Consider the following 16,558-nt stretch of genomic DNA (forward strand, 5'->3'; position numbering starts at 1 on the left):
ATTTTCTTCTTATGCTCGTTTTATTTTTTAATTACTGTTAGAAAGGAAACTCAGCTTGACCATAAATTTTGGTAATCTTTATTCAATTTTTTTTGAAAATATTAGTTGTTCATGAAATAAGATCAGTTTTTGAAAAAATGTTGAATTTTTTTTAAGTTCCCAACAACTGGTTCAGGATTTTTTTTAAAAGTTCCGAAAAACTGGTTTAGGGCAATTTTTTGGTGAAAATTTCTCATACACTCACAAAATTTTATTTTCTTTTCAAATAAAATGCATGTCCAAACACATTTTCAACTTCTAAAAATTATTTTTTTTACGCAACTTTAAAAACTTTTTTTTCAAATTTTAACTAAATCTATGTCCAAACACTAGTTTACTATGTTGAGCATTTGAGAGCTGGGAAAGACCATTTCAAAATTAAACTCCAAATTTACCCATTTTGGTAACATCCTTTTTTCACCTACCCATTTGAGTAAACTACCTATTTCCTCCGTTTCAATTTAGATGAGGTAGTTTGACACGGCATGGAGTCTAAGAAAAAAAATAAAAACTTTTAAAATTTATGATCTTAAATACTTAGGGGTAAAAGCTTTGTGAGGCCATATCATTTGTGTGATTATAAAAGCTTCTCATTCTCATTAAGGAACGTGTCGTCTAAATTGAAATAAAAAGAATATTAAATTTCCAAACTAGTGTAAAATTGCAAAGTAAATTTCCCCAAGAGATGGAATGTACTTTAGCAACTAAATAGCGCAATTACTCAAATACCCCCTGCGGACTTCCCCACCAAGCCCCAGAGCTGCAACTTGACTATATCTCTCTCTCAGTAGGGTTGCAGCAGATAAACGCCACCATCTCCGTTCTACCTTCTCATTCAGTCTCACTCTCTAGAACCTTCACTGTTCAACAATGGGCGCTTCGCTTCCTCCTAAAGAGGCCAACCTCTTCAAACTCATCGTTGTAAGTTCTTCGATTCTGTCACAAAAAAAATTGTTTTTTAATGGAGGCTTGTAGGTCGTATTCACTTTAATTCAATTCCTTTGTCTTTCTTCCAGTTAAAAATCTAGTTTTTATGCTAAATATCTTCAGTGACTGATTTACTATGACGATTGCATTTGTATCTGTCGATGCTGTTTATTGAGTTCTGACTTTATAAGAGCAGGTAGCATTTGAGTTGCAATGCTAAATTAGGAATCGTAGTGTAATCGTGAATTTGAACTTGCGCTGGCGATCTTTAATATGGTTTTGTGCTGGATATGGATTCATTTGGTTCAAAATACCTGTTTTAGAGGAATTTCTACTATACAGACTAGGCATATCATTACTATGAGGATTCATGATAAATTGACTCCTTTCATGCTAATTGTCAACCTACCACAATCCTCCTCCTTTATCCATCCAAGAAATTTATAAGTTGCATTATGAAGTAACAAATGAAGCTCAAGATGTGTCTTAAGCTCTAGAATCACATGCATGGTTGTGGAATGAGGAGTTGGTGCAAATCTACTGAACAAAAAAAGAGAGTGGCATGAAGTTACTACCAACACAAGAAGGCGATTCACAAAGCTTGGATTATCTTAGACGACTTATACCGAAAGTTATGGATGCCGAAAGAGAAGAAAGAAAATGTATTAGCTAGGACTAAATTAAGTTAAGTGTACTAAGGAATATTCTTAATAAGTTTTGACAGGAGACAGCTGAGATCAACCTTATTAAAATAAAAAAGAGATAGAGATCAAAGAGAGATTGAGAGGCTATTTTGATTAATTTCTCAATACAAGTGTTGATGATTTTTTTTTACCAATTCTAATACATCCGGGATAGATGAAATATATGTATATATAAGGACAAAACCTTAGCTATATTCGTGGAGTTAGATGTGTGAAAAAGAAGCTGTTCCAATGGAAAGACCTTTCCGCTCTTAACCACGAGATTACAAATCATCAAGGGAGTAAAGAGGGAAACAACCATTTTTGACGCCTGGATAGGGTGGTGTATCGTTTTCATATAATCATATTACAGTAAGAGTAAATGATGACACGAAGAGTATGAAGTTTAGAACATAAGAATAAACGGGATATATTTTAAAAGTTATGCAAACTATAGTGGTGCTAAACTTAAAGAGTCATAAAATGAAACTTTAGGAAAAAAGTATGAAAGCATATACTAGGGACATTCATCAAAAGCCAGTTCACTTTTGTGCCTGGTGATCTAGAATAGGTGCTAATTTTTGCGAGAAGGATTGGTCGTAATGCGAATTTAAGATGGATGTGCGGTCGTGATGATTGGACAAGGTTATAAATGTTAAGATCAGACAGCGTGCAAGTCACACACATAGAGGACAAACATCACTTGAGATGATTTCACCATGTTCAGCGTAGACCTTCAATTATGCCAATTAGTAGGTGAGATAGTATGATGATTGAAGGTGATAAAAGGGAACAAAGTAGACTTGAAAATCACATTGGAGGGAAGATTTTCAAAAGATCTACATACTCTTTTTTTTTCTTGTTCTGGATAAGTAGAAAGACCTACAGTTTCTAGACTTGAAAGCAAGTTAGGATTAAGGCTTAGTTGTTGTTTCTTCTTAGATTTACATTAAGTACAGGTAGGTATAATCTTGAGATTTAAAGAACTCTGAACAACAGATTAATCACCAATATTGTAATGAATTAAGTTATAGTATAGCCGAATAAATAGGGTATGTATACCTTATCAAGAATATATAGAGGATAAATATTGACGAAAACCAACTTTTTCAATTATTTTTTTAATATATTTAGTGTAAAAATGTGATAGATAGCACTTTTGCATGTGGTTTTCAAACATATACTTTTATCTCCAAAGTTAGGAGTCCTTGTCTGAATTCAAAGTTAGGAGTCCTTGTCTGAATTCATAGTTAAAAATTAGAAAAAGGAGAGAATCTTTTTGTGTATCCTGAGTAATTTTGGAAGGGAATGAATCAGAAATGTTTGAAAGAGTGAGAAGGAGAATGTAAACCAGCTAAAATTTAGCGTTTCTCTATTGACATTTCAGTGTAAAATGCATTTGTATATGATGTGGATAGCATACAAGATTTCCTGTTACCTCACCTAGTCTAGATAGGAACTGAATTTTTGCCTGTTAAAATTTCAGAGCACAAGCTTAGGCTACTTTTGATTAATATAACTTTTTTCTTATCTATCAGAAAAAAAATCACACAGAAAATTAGATGCTTTGACTTGTATCCTAAATCCATTTTTTTGGGGGTTGTGACGGAAGGAATACTTACTTTATATAGTAAGATTTGACATATAATCTTTTTCGTACTAAATCATATGACTAACATTAACATGAAATATTCCATTTAAATCATTATGACTTGTGTACATATTACAATGTCCAACCTTTTTTTTTTCCCTTCTAATTTCGTGATTACTGAATGGCCAAAATATGACTAATTTGGAGTCGAATTTCTCATTTGCTACAGAAATCGTATGAGACAAAGCAGTATAAGAAAGGTCTGAAAGCTGCTGACACTGTTCTCAAGAAATTTCCCGACCATGGAGGTATGTACAATTCTACTTGGTGCACATCTGGATTAAAAATCATAAAATATTAGATAGAAATATCAGTTTGTTTGGTTTTGCTCCTTCAACTGTAAAGCCAACGTGTACCGTGTTAGGGTTGATAGATTGAGTTACTTGCTTCATGAAGTATTGCATTCTTCTCGTAGTGGAAGTGCCTGTAAGCAGTGATACATGAATCGCTGTCTGGGAGAAGCGACGAGTTTCTTTTGGTATCAAATATAAAACACCTATCAAGATAACTTAATTGAGTGCTGCAGTTTCCTCTTCTTTTGCTTGCGTTAATGATATCAAGGTGATGGAGGGACACAATCAACAACCTCCACTTCCTTGTATTATTGGAGCCAATAAATGCATAACTAGTTATAGTCAAATCTTCTAGTCTGAATTGCTGTGGCTATGTCAAGGTTGGCTTGATATTCCACGGCTAGTATGTTACCTACAGATAGTTTAGTTGCATTGCTTCTTATAGTGGGACTGAGTTAGTGTCCTTAATCAAGAGGAGATCATAGAGTAAAACCAAAGGCTGAGTGTGGGAGATGAACTAATCTCTGGATCTCTATTTCTGCATTCAAATATGATATGGCTAACTCTTTGAATTCTATTTCTGCATTCAAACATGTGTTCTTTGCCTTTTTTCCCTTCTATTTATTTTGATTGTAGTGAATCTACATTATCTTTTGAATGCTTTTGCATATTCAGTAATTTGATTAATAATCAAACATATATATTGTGTAAAAGACTTTAAGCTGCGCTCAAAACTCCAATTGGCAAGGGTGTTCCTGAATAACAACCGTTTCCATTTTTAATTGGTCCCTGGCAAGTTAATTTGTAATCTGTAAATAGATGAAGTATTGCAACCTTACTTTTCCCTGATAAGTATGATGGATAACAAAATATATATGAAACCATAGGCGATATGCATGCCAAATGAAATTTATCCTTATATATTTTAGATCAGTTCTTCAAACTCTCACTTTAAGACCATTTGTCTGTTGGATGTGAAGTAATCAGGATGAGCTTGAGTAAAGTAGCACTAGTTCTTGTATTCTTGTATCTTAATGACTGCCCTTTTTTCTGAGACTTCTAAGTTATTTGCTGTCATTTTACTTAATGATCTGGTTACAGAAACTCTAGCAATGAAAGGATTAACGCTGAATTGCATGGACCGCAAATCAGAAGCATATGAACTTGTCCGACTTGGATTGAAGGTAGAGTTAATTTAGTTCCCTTTTTTCTCTTAGGAATGGAAAGTTCCTAGTTTAACTTCTACTGTTATGTGTTATGTATATCAGGGTTAACTGCCCTTCTCTTTGCAGAATGACCTTAAGAGTCATGTTTGTTGGCATGTTTATGGTCTACTCTACCGGTCTGATAGAGAGTACCGTGAAGCAATTAAGTGCTACCGCAATGCCCTTAGAATTGATCCGGACAACATTGAGATATTACGTGACCTATCTCTTTTACAGGTTGGACTCATCTTAATAACATTCTTCTTTCCTTTCTGAGAATTTGCCTGCACTTAAGATGTTTTTCATTTAGGGTCATCAGGCTAAGCCTCATATCATGGTTGCTAAAGATTAGAGTTATATTGCGTCTCAATCGCATATCTTAAACTGTCGTTAAATAGCTGCTCCCCAATGAGCAAGTCACAAGAATTCATAAGAAGCTTTCATATAAAAGGGAGGCGGATAAAGAGTTTGCCTTATTTTCTGCTTAACCTTTTCTTTGTCTGGTTTTGAGCTTGCACATACAATTGAAGCACATTTATCATTATTGTCTCATCGCTGATGTGTATCTGGAGCATTGGATGGCACTGTCACTGTATACCCTTCATCAGCAAGTGGATTAAGAGAGTTGCTTATGCTCGTAAAGTTATAATGTCTGTAGCATTCATGCAAATCCTATTTCCTGTGTTCCGTGCTTAAAGCTGTATTATATTTCATCATGTGACATTCATGTGGTATATTCTCTTGGATCACTTGCTTAATGCTTCTTATGTCATGGATCCGATGATCCCAGTAACTTATGGCATGCTTCTTTGTCCAACTTATGGGTTATGAGTATTCTTTACAGGCACAAATGCGTGACTTGTCAGGTTTTGTTGAAACGAGACAGCAACTGCTCACTCTGAAACCAAATCATCGCATGAATTGGATTGGCTTTGCTGTTTCTCATCATTTAAACTCCAAGTAACTTGCTCTACTATTATAGAAATAGCTAGTACAACTGGTAGATGTGTTTTTTTCTCCTGGCGATTCTCTATATTGATGTCTGATGCAAATCTAGTTGAGGAGTTGCAGAACTGCTGCATTACGCAGTGATTTTGTGTGTGAGATGTGGGACATCCATATTGGGGAATTTGATATAGTTTGCATTTGAAGTAGAGTATGACTGACTGTTGGTGGTGATCTGACTCCTTAGTTCTTTTTGTCATTTTCATTTCCCTTTTTTCAACTATGGTTGTGGGCCATAGTAACACATTGCAAATGTTTAGGATAAGATTAGTTTACTTCAGTAGAACAGAAATATTTGTTTACTTCAGTGATTTTGGGGGGAGGGGGGGGGGGGTGTCTTGGGTGAGCGAACAGGAGCAAAAGTTGTATTCTCTGTTTACTTCAGTAGAACTGAAAAGCAAATGAGGTAATATTTGTTTACTCAGTAGAACAGAAAAGTTAACTCTTAGGTTTCGTGAAATTTGAAGATGCATGGCTTTTGTCCTTGTTATGTAGTATCTCGAAGTGCTAATGGCATGGTTTTCTAGTAATAACCAGCCTCTTTAGTGGAGAAACAGTAAATAGAACTGTTATTAATTGCTGAGAGGCATCACAAGAATCGGAGTTTGGTATATTCTAATGGAATAATGTGAAGATATTGTGCAATCAAACTCGTGTTTATTGTATTTAAAATAGAGTTAGGCTATTCTTTTATGTGATCTTCTGTTGCTGTTCCCTTGCCTGAATATGCTTAGTTGCTTACAATTGTCCTGTGCTGGTGGTAATGGTACTGTATCTTTTTGTTTCCGATAGACTGTTTTATGATGGATGTTGCATTTCAAAAAGTAACATTGACTTTTAACATCAACCCGCATTTCATTTTGTTGTATGTTAGTGGATCAAAAGCTGTTGATATCCTCGAGGCATATGAAGGGACTCTTGAAGATGATTATCCTCCAGAAAATGAACGTTGTGAACATGGGGAGATGCTTCTATACAAGGTAACAATCTGCTGGGAGTATCTATCTCATGCGTCTGGTGATTTTGTTCTTGCTAATTTTTCATTTATTTGGGAAGTGTGTTTGATTAGTGCAATAACAGTTGTACATATACCAGTGCTGTTCTGCTGCTCGATACCACCTAGGTTTTGTACCTTGAGGCTTAAAATTTCCAGTAAGATTAATGTACTTCTACTTTATTACTGCCGAAAATGAGCTGGAATCTCATGAGAATAGTTTTTTGGGATGGTGCTTTTCAGAGACCTACTGTCAGCATGCTGAAGGTTTTTCCTGCAACCAACACATCTGGTTCTTTTTATTTTGGCTCATTGTAGTGCTAGTTTAGCAACACATTCCGAAAGCCTGACCCTGAGATACATAATTAATCATTAAAAACTGACTCTGGATAAATGGTTGTTTCCTTGTTTCTGATATAGTTCTATTCAAAAAACCTGAAAGGCCCTCAGCTCCTGTAAAATGTTTTCGGATAAAAGCTGCTATGCATAGCTTTGAAATTAAACATGAAAAACCATTTACTTAAACACCCACAAGGAACTAATTTCGAAGATCTTCCTGATTTTGACATTTCTGCGTCATGCTTGAGGATATAAGTAGAATTTGGGTTTTGAACTAATTTTCGTCAGGTTATGCCTATTTAAACGAGACTTCAGTGGTCTTATTTCAGTTAAATTACAATTACTTTTCAACTCTGTAATATGTGAAACAAATTACTACTTTATGTGGTGATTTATGCATTTTGCAAGTTAGACCAATGTATGCCTTTTGTTTTTGGAGCACTTTGTTATCAACTGCCTTAAGAATTATCCTATTTTTGTTCTGAAAGCTTCAACTTCACTTGGTTGTAATCTGTTTCAGATCTCTCTGTTGGAGGAATATGGTTTTCTTGAGAGGGCCCTTGAAGAGTTGCACAAGAAAGAGTCTAAGATTGTAAGTTCACATAATGCAGTCTTAAAGAAATCAGTTTGAAGTTACACCCGGATGTTGACTTTATTATGCCACAATAGGTTGACAAATTGGGCTACAAGGAGCAAGAGGTTTCACTTCTTTTGAAGCTTGGCCGCTTTGAAGAAGGTGAAAGATTATACAGAGTGCTGCTCTCAATGAATCCTGACAATTACAGGTGCATTATTATCTCAGTTTGTTTGTCATAAATTACTGAGACGTTTCGGTGATGCTGTATATAATAATAAATTCATTTTTACAGGTAACCTGTAATTTTCTATGTGTGCACATCTTTTCGCTTATTCTAGGATTATGTCGTTCTTTGGTTAATAAATCAGTATTCATTTTGGTGCTCTTTCCTGTAAATTCTGATAAGTAGAAGGAATCTTCATAATTAGTTTTCTGTTGTTTAATGCAAAATGATAAGAACGAACTCGAGTTTTCATATTTCTGTGTATTTAAGGTTTTTTTTGAGAAAGATAACAGTTTTAATTGAATATTTAGCACCAAGGCTGTGCTAAGAGCGGACGAGCGCAAAACACAACACGAAGTTATTGCTCGCTAGTCAAAGATAGTATAGTTTAATTATCGTCTCCACCGGGATTGTATTTGAACAATGTTTGAATAATCTTCCGTTAATTACTATCCAGGAAAATTAACACTTGATTGGAATGATTATCAACTATAAGTAACTACTAAATTTAAGCAATTATCAATTGATTACGGAAGACAAGAGTTGAGTAACACAAAAATATCAGTAAGAGAAATAAGGATAATTGACTAGACACGTGCAAGACACTTGACTCGGGATCCAATTCTTGAAGTAGTTCACTCTATAATACTATTGATTCTCGCGAATTTACCATATAATTAGATTACACTTGAAGTTAAGGTTGCTCGTTCGATTAAACGTTAATCCCCAGAAATAATCCAATTTAAGCACTGTGAATACTTGCGAACATAATGATGGTTTTAGTCTAAAGGATAACTTCTCACGAATATTTTCCTATTTTCTGGTTCGATTAATAATTCAAAAGGCTCTTTCGATTACCTAGTTGAATCACGAATTTAAACTAGAGCTTAAGATGTAAAGAAATTCAATATGAAGCTCTTCTTTCGATTGAGGAAAATAATGAACGACTTCACAATATATTTCAGAACTCCATCAATTAAGTCAAACAATTGTCAAGAATCAAATTTCTAACAAATTATCAATACACTATATCTGTCAACACCCTAAGGGAAAACTGCTCTGTAGCAGTGGAAAAAGTTATCTCAATAAGGTTTAAAGACATAGAAAACATCAATGCTATGATTCGATACAAACTCCCGTATTGCACTGATCGTTGGTTGAAATCTTGATGAAATCTCGTGTCTTCTTGCCTTAGTTGCTTCCCAAATCTTTCGTAGATCAAAAGTCCTTTCAAATACGTGTTTTTATTGTATTTATACCATGCGCCGCGCCTGTAAGACTTATCAGAGGGCTTGTCCAGTGTCAAACTCTGCTGCCGTTTTCTCTGATTCGTTTCCGCCTCAAGTTATAGCTTTTGGAGCTTTAAATCCAAACTCAATCCTTTCCCATTCTTTGTGCTTGTCTTCCATTATTAGTTTTATATCTTTCCTTATGCTTCATCAATACATAGTTATTGGTCCCACCAAAATGACTTGCAATTTTACATCTAGTAACAGTGAAGCCACCGTTGAATGTATATGTTCCACGTCTCATCAGCTTCCATTATTTCTCTTACTTCTTCACTTCCTGGTTTGCGTTCAACTCGTCATCTTTTGATCAACTTTCATCCAAACTTGCTCCTACACATAAGAAACACCTAATTAGTATAAATTCTTTACTTTTAAGCTCAAACACAATTAAAATATAGCAAATAATAGGTGAAGTAAAGCCAAAAATTCATATTTCTAGCCTACCATCAAGAGCAATCTTTACAACTTACAAAAAGCAAAAAACCCCAAGAGTAAATCTTTGTTCTTACGAAGATTCTATAAGGCCCAACAGAGATTCTATGCCATGTACAAACTCACCTTTGCACCAAAAATAAAACAAAAGTAGGCAATTCATTGTCTTATTGTGTCTTTTTGTCCTTTATAAATGGAGATCAAAGTAACCAATATAATTTGGAAGGTTGTTTCAGCTAATGATTCAAGGTCCAGTTCTCAAGCGATGTGTTTCAGAAACTTGTTAATATAGTTGTTTTCTTCTTTTAACTTCAAGTTACCTTGGAGTTAGACACATATAGCTGGTGCAATGATTGAGCTGTTAGGAGTGCCAGAACTACCAATAATATTTTAGGATTTATCAAAAAAATAGTAATATTTTTTAAAGGCACGATGATCTTTTCCTGGTACCTCAGGTTTGTCATGACATCTTTATGCCTTACACAGTTGTTGTATACAAGGTAAAAGAAGGAAAAGAAGCTAATTGTTGCATTCCGTTCTCTTCCTTTTCTTCCTTCTAAACTTGATCTGGGGTAATGCTCCATGTATTTAGTCCTACTTTCTAATGCTCTTGCCTTGGCCTTCGCTTTGTTGTTTTTTAAGCACATGCATGTGTCTTTCTTGTCATTTTGACCTTTCTCTTTTCTGTGGATGGACATAGATGCTTAGCTATCCTCTTCTACCGAAGCTGAAGAATGAACTATACCTGTAATATGTTCTTTCTTTAACTTTCAGATACTACGAGGGGTTACAAAGATGTCTGGGACTGCATTCGGAAAAAGGGCAGTATAGTTCTGATGAAATTGATAAGTTAGAATCTTTGTACAAGTCACTTGCCCAGCAATATAGTAGATCATCTGCCGTAAAGGTAATGTGTGCTTTGTCCTGCCTACTCTCAAGATAATAGCTGTCTAGCTCTGTCCAATAATCTTTGAATTGATCCTGTTGCCAATGATTGTTGGGCAGTGGCTATTTTTTCTTTTCCATATCCCGTCGATTCGTTTTAAGGAGGTTCCTTAATTGCTGTCAGCAAAGTACTGTGTATATTTTGTGATGGCTGATCTTGTTACCTTGCTTTGTTGTCTCTTTGGACCTTATTACGGTTAAAGTATAAGCTATACTCTCTCATGATTACTGTTTTTCCTTTTTAAAATGTTAAAAGGACATTAACAGATTTCCTGTTTCTGTCTTCAGCAACTTGACATGCAAACATTTTATTACAAGTCTATCACCATTCTTACCTTTTGCAATCTTGTGGAAATATCATAAGCATCCGCAGTGAACTTTCTTTTCCTATTTCTTTCAGAGAATTCCGCTTGATTTTCTCAGAGATGACAAGTTTCGGGAGGCAGCAGAGAGTTATATTCGACCTCTTCTAGCAAAGGTACTTACTGGCTAAAATACTTTTTGGTCTCCGAGGTCTTTAGAGCTAAGCTGACATGTCTTTTGGTGATGAATATCTAGGGTGTTCCTTCGTTGTTTTCTGATCTTTATCCATTGTACAATCACCCTGGCAAGGTTAGCTTATATCTTCCTTCATGTACTATTACGGGGGATGCATGGGTTTATTATGTTCCTGCTTATTTTGGTGTTTGAAATTATTTGCGTATCTGTTGCAGGCCAATATTCTAGGTGAATTGGTTCTGAGGTTGGAGCAGTCAATTAAGACTACTGGTGGATATCCCGAGAGGTCAGCAAAGTCTGTCTGTACTTAGCGATGCGTGTTGCACTTATTGCATGTCACTTGAACTCATAATAGGCTTAACCAAACAGCTGGTCAAACCGAATGAACCATTTACCATGAGTTGATTTATTGTTTATTTTGCCCCCTTTATCTTATTTGATCAGTAAGAAGTTCTCGTTTGCTTTTCTTCTTGCACTACCTTGACCTTCTGGAGACCAGTTCAGGGTTTGATGGTTGCTAGTTTATAGGTTTCTTATTACTTGGTAGATTCAGGTTACATTTTTTACTTTAAAGAGCTGCAATAAATAATTCATTTTTTGCTAGTTTCAGGCTAAGAGATGATATATATATATATATATATATATATATATGTGTGTGTGTGTGTGTGTGTGTGTGTGTTCACATGTGTCTTAATTTGTTTGTTTTAAACTTACAATCACCAAAATCAAAGTGATTCTCATGATAACATTGCTTGTATCACAATAAAACTTCAACATCAGAGCTGATTTCTCAAATTTGACTAATGCACTCTCAATACTATCTATCGGAAACAACCTCTCTTCCTTCATAAGGTAGGGGTAAGGTTTGCGTACACATTACCCTCCCCAGACCCCACGTGTGGGATTGCATCGGGTTTGTTATTGTTGTTGCACTCTCAATACAACTTCAAGAAATGAATTTTGAGGAGCTACTATTTATTTTTTCATGCATGATTATTTGGTTTTCTTATCCTGTATCACGCTCTCAATCTCTTCTAGCAATCAAACTAGATGCTCTTTGATTCCATTGAGATCAACTTAAGGGTATTCAGTCTTATAATTCTATGAGGTGTAATCAGTGCCTACCTTGATGCTATGGTTTCTGTGGATTTTGATTCATTTATTTATATATTTATATGTTGGAACATACTCTTCTACTCTACATGTAACATTATTCTCCCTGCTGCAGCGAGGAAAAAGAGCCTCCTTCAACACTTATGTGGATATTATTTTATTTGGCTCAGGTTTGCTCACATCTTCCATAAATATTCAGAGCTTTCACGTCCATTTCTTTGTTCCTTTTCACCTTCCTTATTGCTGAAAAACTTTCTTGCTGCAGCATTATGATAGATGTGGACAGTATGACATTGCTCTTATAAAAATTGATGAGGCAATAGAACACACTCCTACTGTTATAGATTTATACTCTGTAAAGGTATATTTGCTCATCTATTTTATCAAAATATTTTCTAATCTGTCATAATTCGTTCCTGTTGCCGTTACCATTTGTTTGTTGACTTTGATATTTGGCAATATCCCTGGTAAAATCCACCCACACACTATCTATTAAGTACTAGTTTATCAAGAAAAGTTCCTCTTTTCATGTGTCTAATTAAGTTCTACTTGTCTTTGGACTTTGGTTCTCTCTGGCACAGAGCCGCATAGTAAAACATAGTGGTGACTTGGCTGCTGCTGCAGCATTGGCTGATGAAGCCAGGTGTATGGATCTTGCGGATCGCTATATTAACAGTGAATGCGTTAAGCGTATGCTTCAGGCTGATCAGGTACAAAGCTTTGTTATGTTCGTTTTCTTTAATTTAATCTCTCTAATTGTTGCTGGTAATTTTCAATTCCTATGCATTTTTCCTATATTTGTCTTTTCACTTCTTTATGCTGGATGTATTTGAAGGTAGCATTGGCCGAAAAGACGGCTTTATTATTCACAAAAGATGGGGATCAACACAACAACCTTTACGATATGCAGTGCATGTGGTAAGTCTCTTCACAAAGCTTGATCATGATCTGCTTGGGTTTGTGATCCTTTTAGCAGCTTTTGTTTGATGAATATTTGAAAAGGTATGAACTGGCATCTGGGGAGAGTTATCTGCGCCAAGGCGAGCTTGGACGGGCCTTAAAGAAATTTCTGGCAGTGGAAAAGCATTATGCAGATATCACAGAGGACCAATTTGATTTTCATTCTTATTGCTTAAGGAAAATGACACTACGCATGTATGTGGAAATGCTGAAATTTCAAGATCGGCTCCATTCACATGCTTATTTTCGCAAAGCAGCAAGTGGTGCTATCAGGTACTGATTTTGACTTATCTAAAATTGTCAGAGGTTTGGATCTTCAGGAACCTTGGATTTTAAATTTGTTCTGCTATTATTGACCTTGATTCAACTGTTTTGCTATCTTCCCTTGAAACTTACGAAGTATTCCTATGAAAGACATTTGCCAATCTGATTACTGGAACGATTCTGCTCAGTATACACATTTTGTCCTAGGTGGTCTACTAGCTCACTTAACGTTTCTGTGACTGAAGCTTATTATGTTTCCTTGGGCATCCTTGATTCAGGTGTTATTGACCTTGATTCAGTTATTGTGTTATCTTCCTTTGAAACTTGTGTTTGGATAGACATTTGCTAATCCGATAACTGAAATGATTCTTCTTAGTATTCATGTTTTGTCCTAGATTGTTGGCTAGTGGACTGAACGTTTCTCTGACTGAAGCTTATTATGTTTCCTTGGGCATCCTTTTGCTTGTAATTAGGTGTTACTTGAGGCTGTATGATTGTCCTCCAAAGTCAGCAGCTGAAGAAGATGACGAGATGTCTAAGTTGCCTGCCTCTCAAAAGAAGAAATTAAGGCAAAAATTGAGGAAAGCGGAGGCCCGAGCTAAGAAAGTACTGAAATTTGCTTCCTATTGCTTTTGAAAAATTAACTTAGTGTGAAGTGACTTACTCTTTTGCATGCTTTTAGGATGCAGAAGTTAAAAATGAGGAATCAAGTTCCACTAGCGTTGCAAAATCGGGGAAGCGCCAGTTGAAGCCTGTAGATCCTGATCCACATGGTGAAAAATTGGCTCAGGTACTTTTTGTTTGTAACGTGCTGTCACATCTTCTACGCATGGTGAATTTGGACTTCGTAAACTCCTGTCTGATATATGCACAATATGACTACAACAAGTAGTGCTGTATGACCCTAGTGATGTTAGAAGACACTCGAAATGATTTTATATGGAGTCTAGTATGCTGAGGAATAACTCCATCACCATTTGAATTTTTACTTTCCATGAAAATTGAGTTCATGAAACTGAGTGGTTAACGTCGTATATCTGTGAGGTCATGTTAAATATTTGGAGTCTATTCCAGACAACCAAGTGTTTCCAATAAAATGGGTGGAACAAATCTTTATTAATTTGAGGCTATTCCAAATTTTGCATATTTTGATATGAATAAAATCTTCTCAATATCGAGAAACCTTCAGATTGAAGATCCTCTGGCCGAGGCTACGAAGTACCTGAAGCTGCTCCTTACGCACTCGTCTGATTGCTTGGAGACACATTTACTGTCGTTTGAAGTAAACATGAGGAAACAGAAAATCTTGCTTGCCTTGCAGGTAAGGTCCTTTGTAACTCAACAATTAGAAAAGTTCCTCTTCCATTTTGCTCAAATTTATATCCATTTATATATCATTTTGTGTGGTATATCTTTGCCGGGTACTGGTTCCAGTGCATTTTAGCGGACTTCTTGAATTACCGCCCTTTTCTTTTTTCTGGTGTAGTTATCCATCTAATGCTCTATCAAGAGTCGTCCTTTCCTTTCTGTATGACCATTTATAGACGTTCTCTTTGATTTTTATCTTTTCCAGGCTGTAAAGCATCTGGTGAGGTTGGCTGCAGATAATCCAAAATCTCATCTCTGCTTGGTATGTTTACCTTGTTTAAGACTTTTGAATAATGTATTCTGCAGTTGTGTAGATTATATTTGTTTGCCTCGCCAACTGTTTGCACTGGGTTCAAATTCTTGTTGAACTCTTTGCAACTACATCTTTCTTGATAAGAATGTGATCTCTTGCAGATAAAATTCTTCCATAAAGTAGGAGCATTGCCTGCTCCAGTAACTGACGCTGAAAAACTTGTGTGGCGTGTCTTAGAAGTCGAGCGACCTACCTTTAGGTTCCCTTGAACCATCCACTATTCCACTTCCCGTCAATCTTTAACGTTTTAGATATTCATTTATTACACAGTGATTTATCCTTGTTATTAGACTGAGTGTTACCTATTTGTTTCTGTTGGCTTTTTCAGTCAGTTGCACGAGAAATCTCTAATTGATGCGAACAATATTTTCCTTGAAAAGCACCGAGGTCCATTTTCAGCTGGCATTAATGGATTTGTCATTCTCGGTCCATGTCCCAGTTCCAAGCAAAAGAATGACTTTCTTTGTTGTATGTGTGCAGAATCATTGATGCACAGGGCTGCAGTGGCTGAGTTGATGTATGTTCTGGAACCAAACAAGAAGGCTGAGGCTGTCAAGTTACTTGAAGACTCGGTTAATGATCTTGTTTCTTTGTAAGGACTTGCAGTACTGGAAATTAATTAGCAGTCATATCACATAGCTCTGTATCTGTTATCAAAACTTTAAGGGTTCTGTTTTAACTTCTCTCCAAATCATTAGAGACGGAGACCGAGGAGCTGATAGTACATGGAAACTGAAAGACTGCATCTCACTTCACAAACTCCTGGAAACAACCTTTAATGACCATGATGCTGCATTGAGTAAGTTCTTCACTCTTTGTCATCTCATGCTGTTTCTTCATGTCATGCATGCTATTCTTATTCCGTTAGAAGATAAAGAAAATACATGACATTTTTGCAATCTTAATGGGGCAAACTAAATTAGCCACTCATTTTGTTTTGCATTTTGTGACCAATATACCTTTGTGGCTTGAAAAAAGAAACAGTCCATGTCAAACTGCTAAATTTTAGAAAGTGAGTGCTTTTGTTCTGTTCCTGTTCTTTTATGTTTGTTTGCAGAGATGTTTCCTTTTTGCTCTATACCGATTCTTCCATCTTTTTAAAGAGATTTTCTTGATGGTTCTTTAAGAAAGATAGAGGAGAGTTCAAATTAATTCATCCTAGGTCAGATGGGACATGCATCGTTGACTCGATAGACATTTAGCACTCGACTGGTCATATTCATGTTTCTCCTTAATGTTCTGCACCATGAAAATCATGGTTTCGTTATGGAACATGCATGCATCATTGACTTGATAGACATTTTGCACTTGACCAGTCATATCCATATTTCTCATTGTTGTTCCACAGCATGAATATCAGGGTATTGGTGGTGTTCTCTAGCATCACGAACATTTACGAGATTTTAAGTCAAGATAACTGCAACCCCCCCCCCCCCCCCC

The 16,558-nt window shown here is 35.8% G+C and overlaps 1 protein-coding gene across 1 annotated transcript in view; it reads left to right on the top strand.

Annotated features, from left to right (window-relative positions):
- Positions 791 to 16,558, top strand: part of LOC109227373 (N-alpha-acetyltransferase 16, NatA auxiliary subunit-like) — a 17,383-nt gene continuing 1,615 nt past the window's right edge. Inside the window, exons 1-25 of the mRNA XM_019392511.1 lie at positions 791 to 960; positions 3,470 to 3,548; positions 4,695 to 4,777; positions 4,886 to 5,035; positions 5,643 to 5,758; positions 6,678 to 6,783; positions 7,657 to 7,728; positions 7,806 to 7,921; positions 10,432 to 10,564; positions 11,003 to 11,080; positions 11,161 to 11,214; positions 11,316 to 11,386; positions 12,329 to 12,383; positions 12,479 to 12,574; positions 12,795 to 12,923; positions 13,049 to 13,131; positions 13,216 to 13,446; positions 13,911 to 14,043; positions 14,120 to 14,227; positions 14,627 to 14,758; positions 15,011 to 15,067; positions 15,220 to 15,317; positions 15,447 to 15,505; positions 15,599 to 15,710; positions 15,817 to 15,917. Coding sequence (XP_019248056.1) covers positions 910 to 960; positions 3,470 to 3,548; positions 4,695 to 4,777; positions 4,886 to 5,035; positions 5,643 to 5,758; positions 6,678 to 6,783; positions 7,657 to 7,728; positions 7,806 to 7,921; positions 10,432 to 10,564; positions 11,003 to 11,080; positions 11,161 to 11,214; positions 11,316 to 11,386; positions 12,329 to 12,383; positions 12,479 to 12,574; positions 12,795 to 12,923; positions 13,049 to 13,131; positions 13,216 to 13,446; positions 13,911 to 14,043; positions 14,120 to 14,227; positions 14,627 to 14,758; positions 15,011 to 15,067; positions 15,220 to 15,317; positions 15,447 to 15,505; positions 15,599 to 15,710; positions 15,817 to 15,917 — 2,503 coding nt within the window. The 5' untranslated portion in view covers positions 791 to 909. The remainder of the gene's footprint in view (positions 961 to 3,469; positions 3,549 to 4,694; positions 4,778 to 4,885; positions 5,036 to 5,642; positions 5,759 to 6,677; positions 6,784 to 7,656; positions 7,729 to 7,805; positions 7,922 to 10,431; positions 10,565 to 11,002; positions 11,081 to 11,160; positions 11,215 to 11,315; positions 11,387 to 12,328; positions 12,384 to 12,478; positions 12,575 to 12,794; positions 12,924 to 13,048; positions 13,132 to 13,215; positions 13,447 to 13,910; positions 14,044 to 14,119; positions 14,228 to 14,626; positions 14,759 to 15,010; positions 15,068 to 15,219; positions 15,318 to 15,446; positions 15,506 to 15,598; positions 15,711 to 15,816; positions 15,918 to 16,558) is intronic.

The sequence above is a fragment of the Nicotiana attenuata genome, chromosome 6, assembly GCF_001879085.1.
Source record: "Nicotiana attenuata strain UT chromosome 6, NIATTr2, whole genome shotgun sequence".
Classification (NCBI taxonomy): domain Eukaryota; kingdom Viridiplantae; phylum Streptophyta; class Magnoliopsida; order Solanales; family Solanaceae; genus Nicotiana; species Nicotiana attenuata.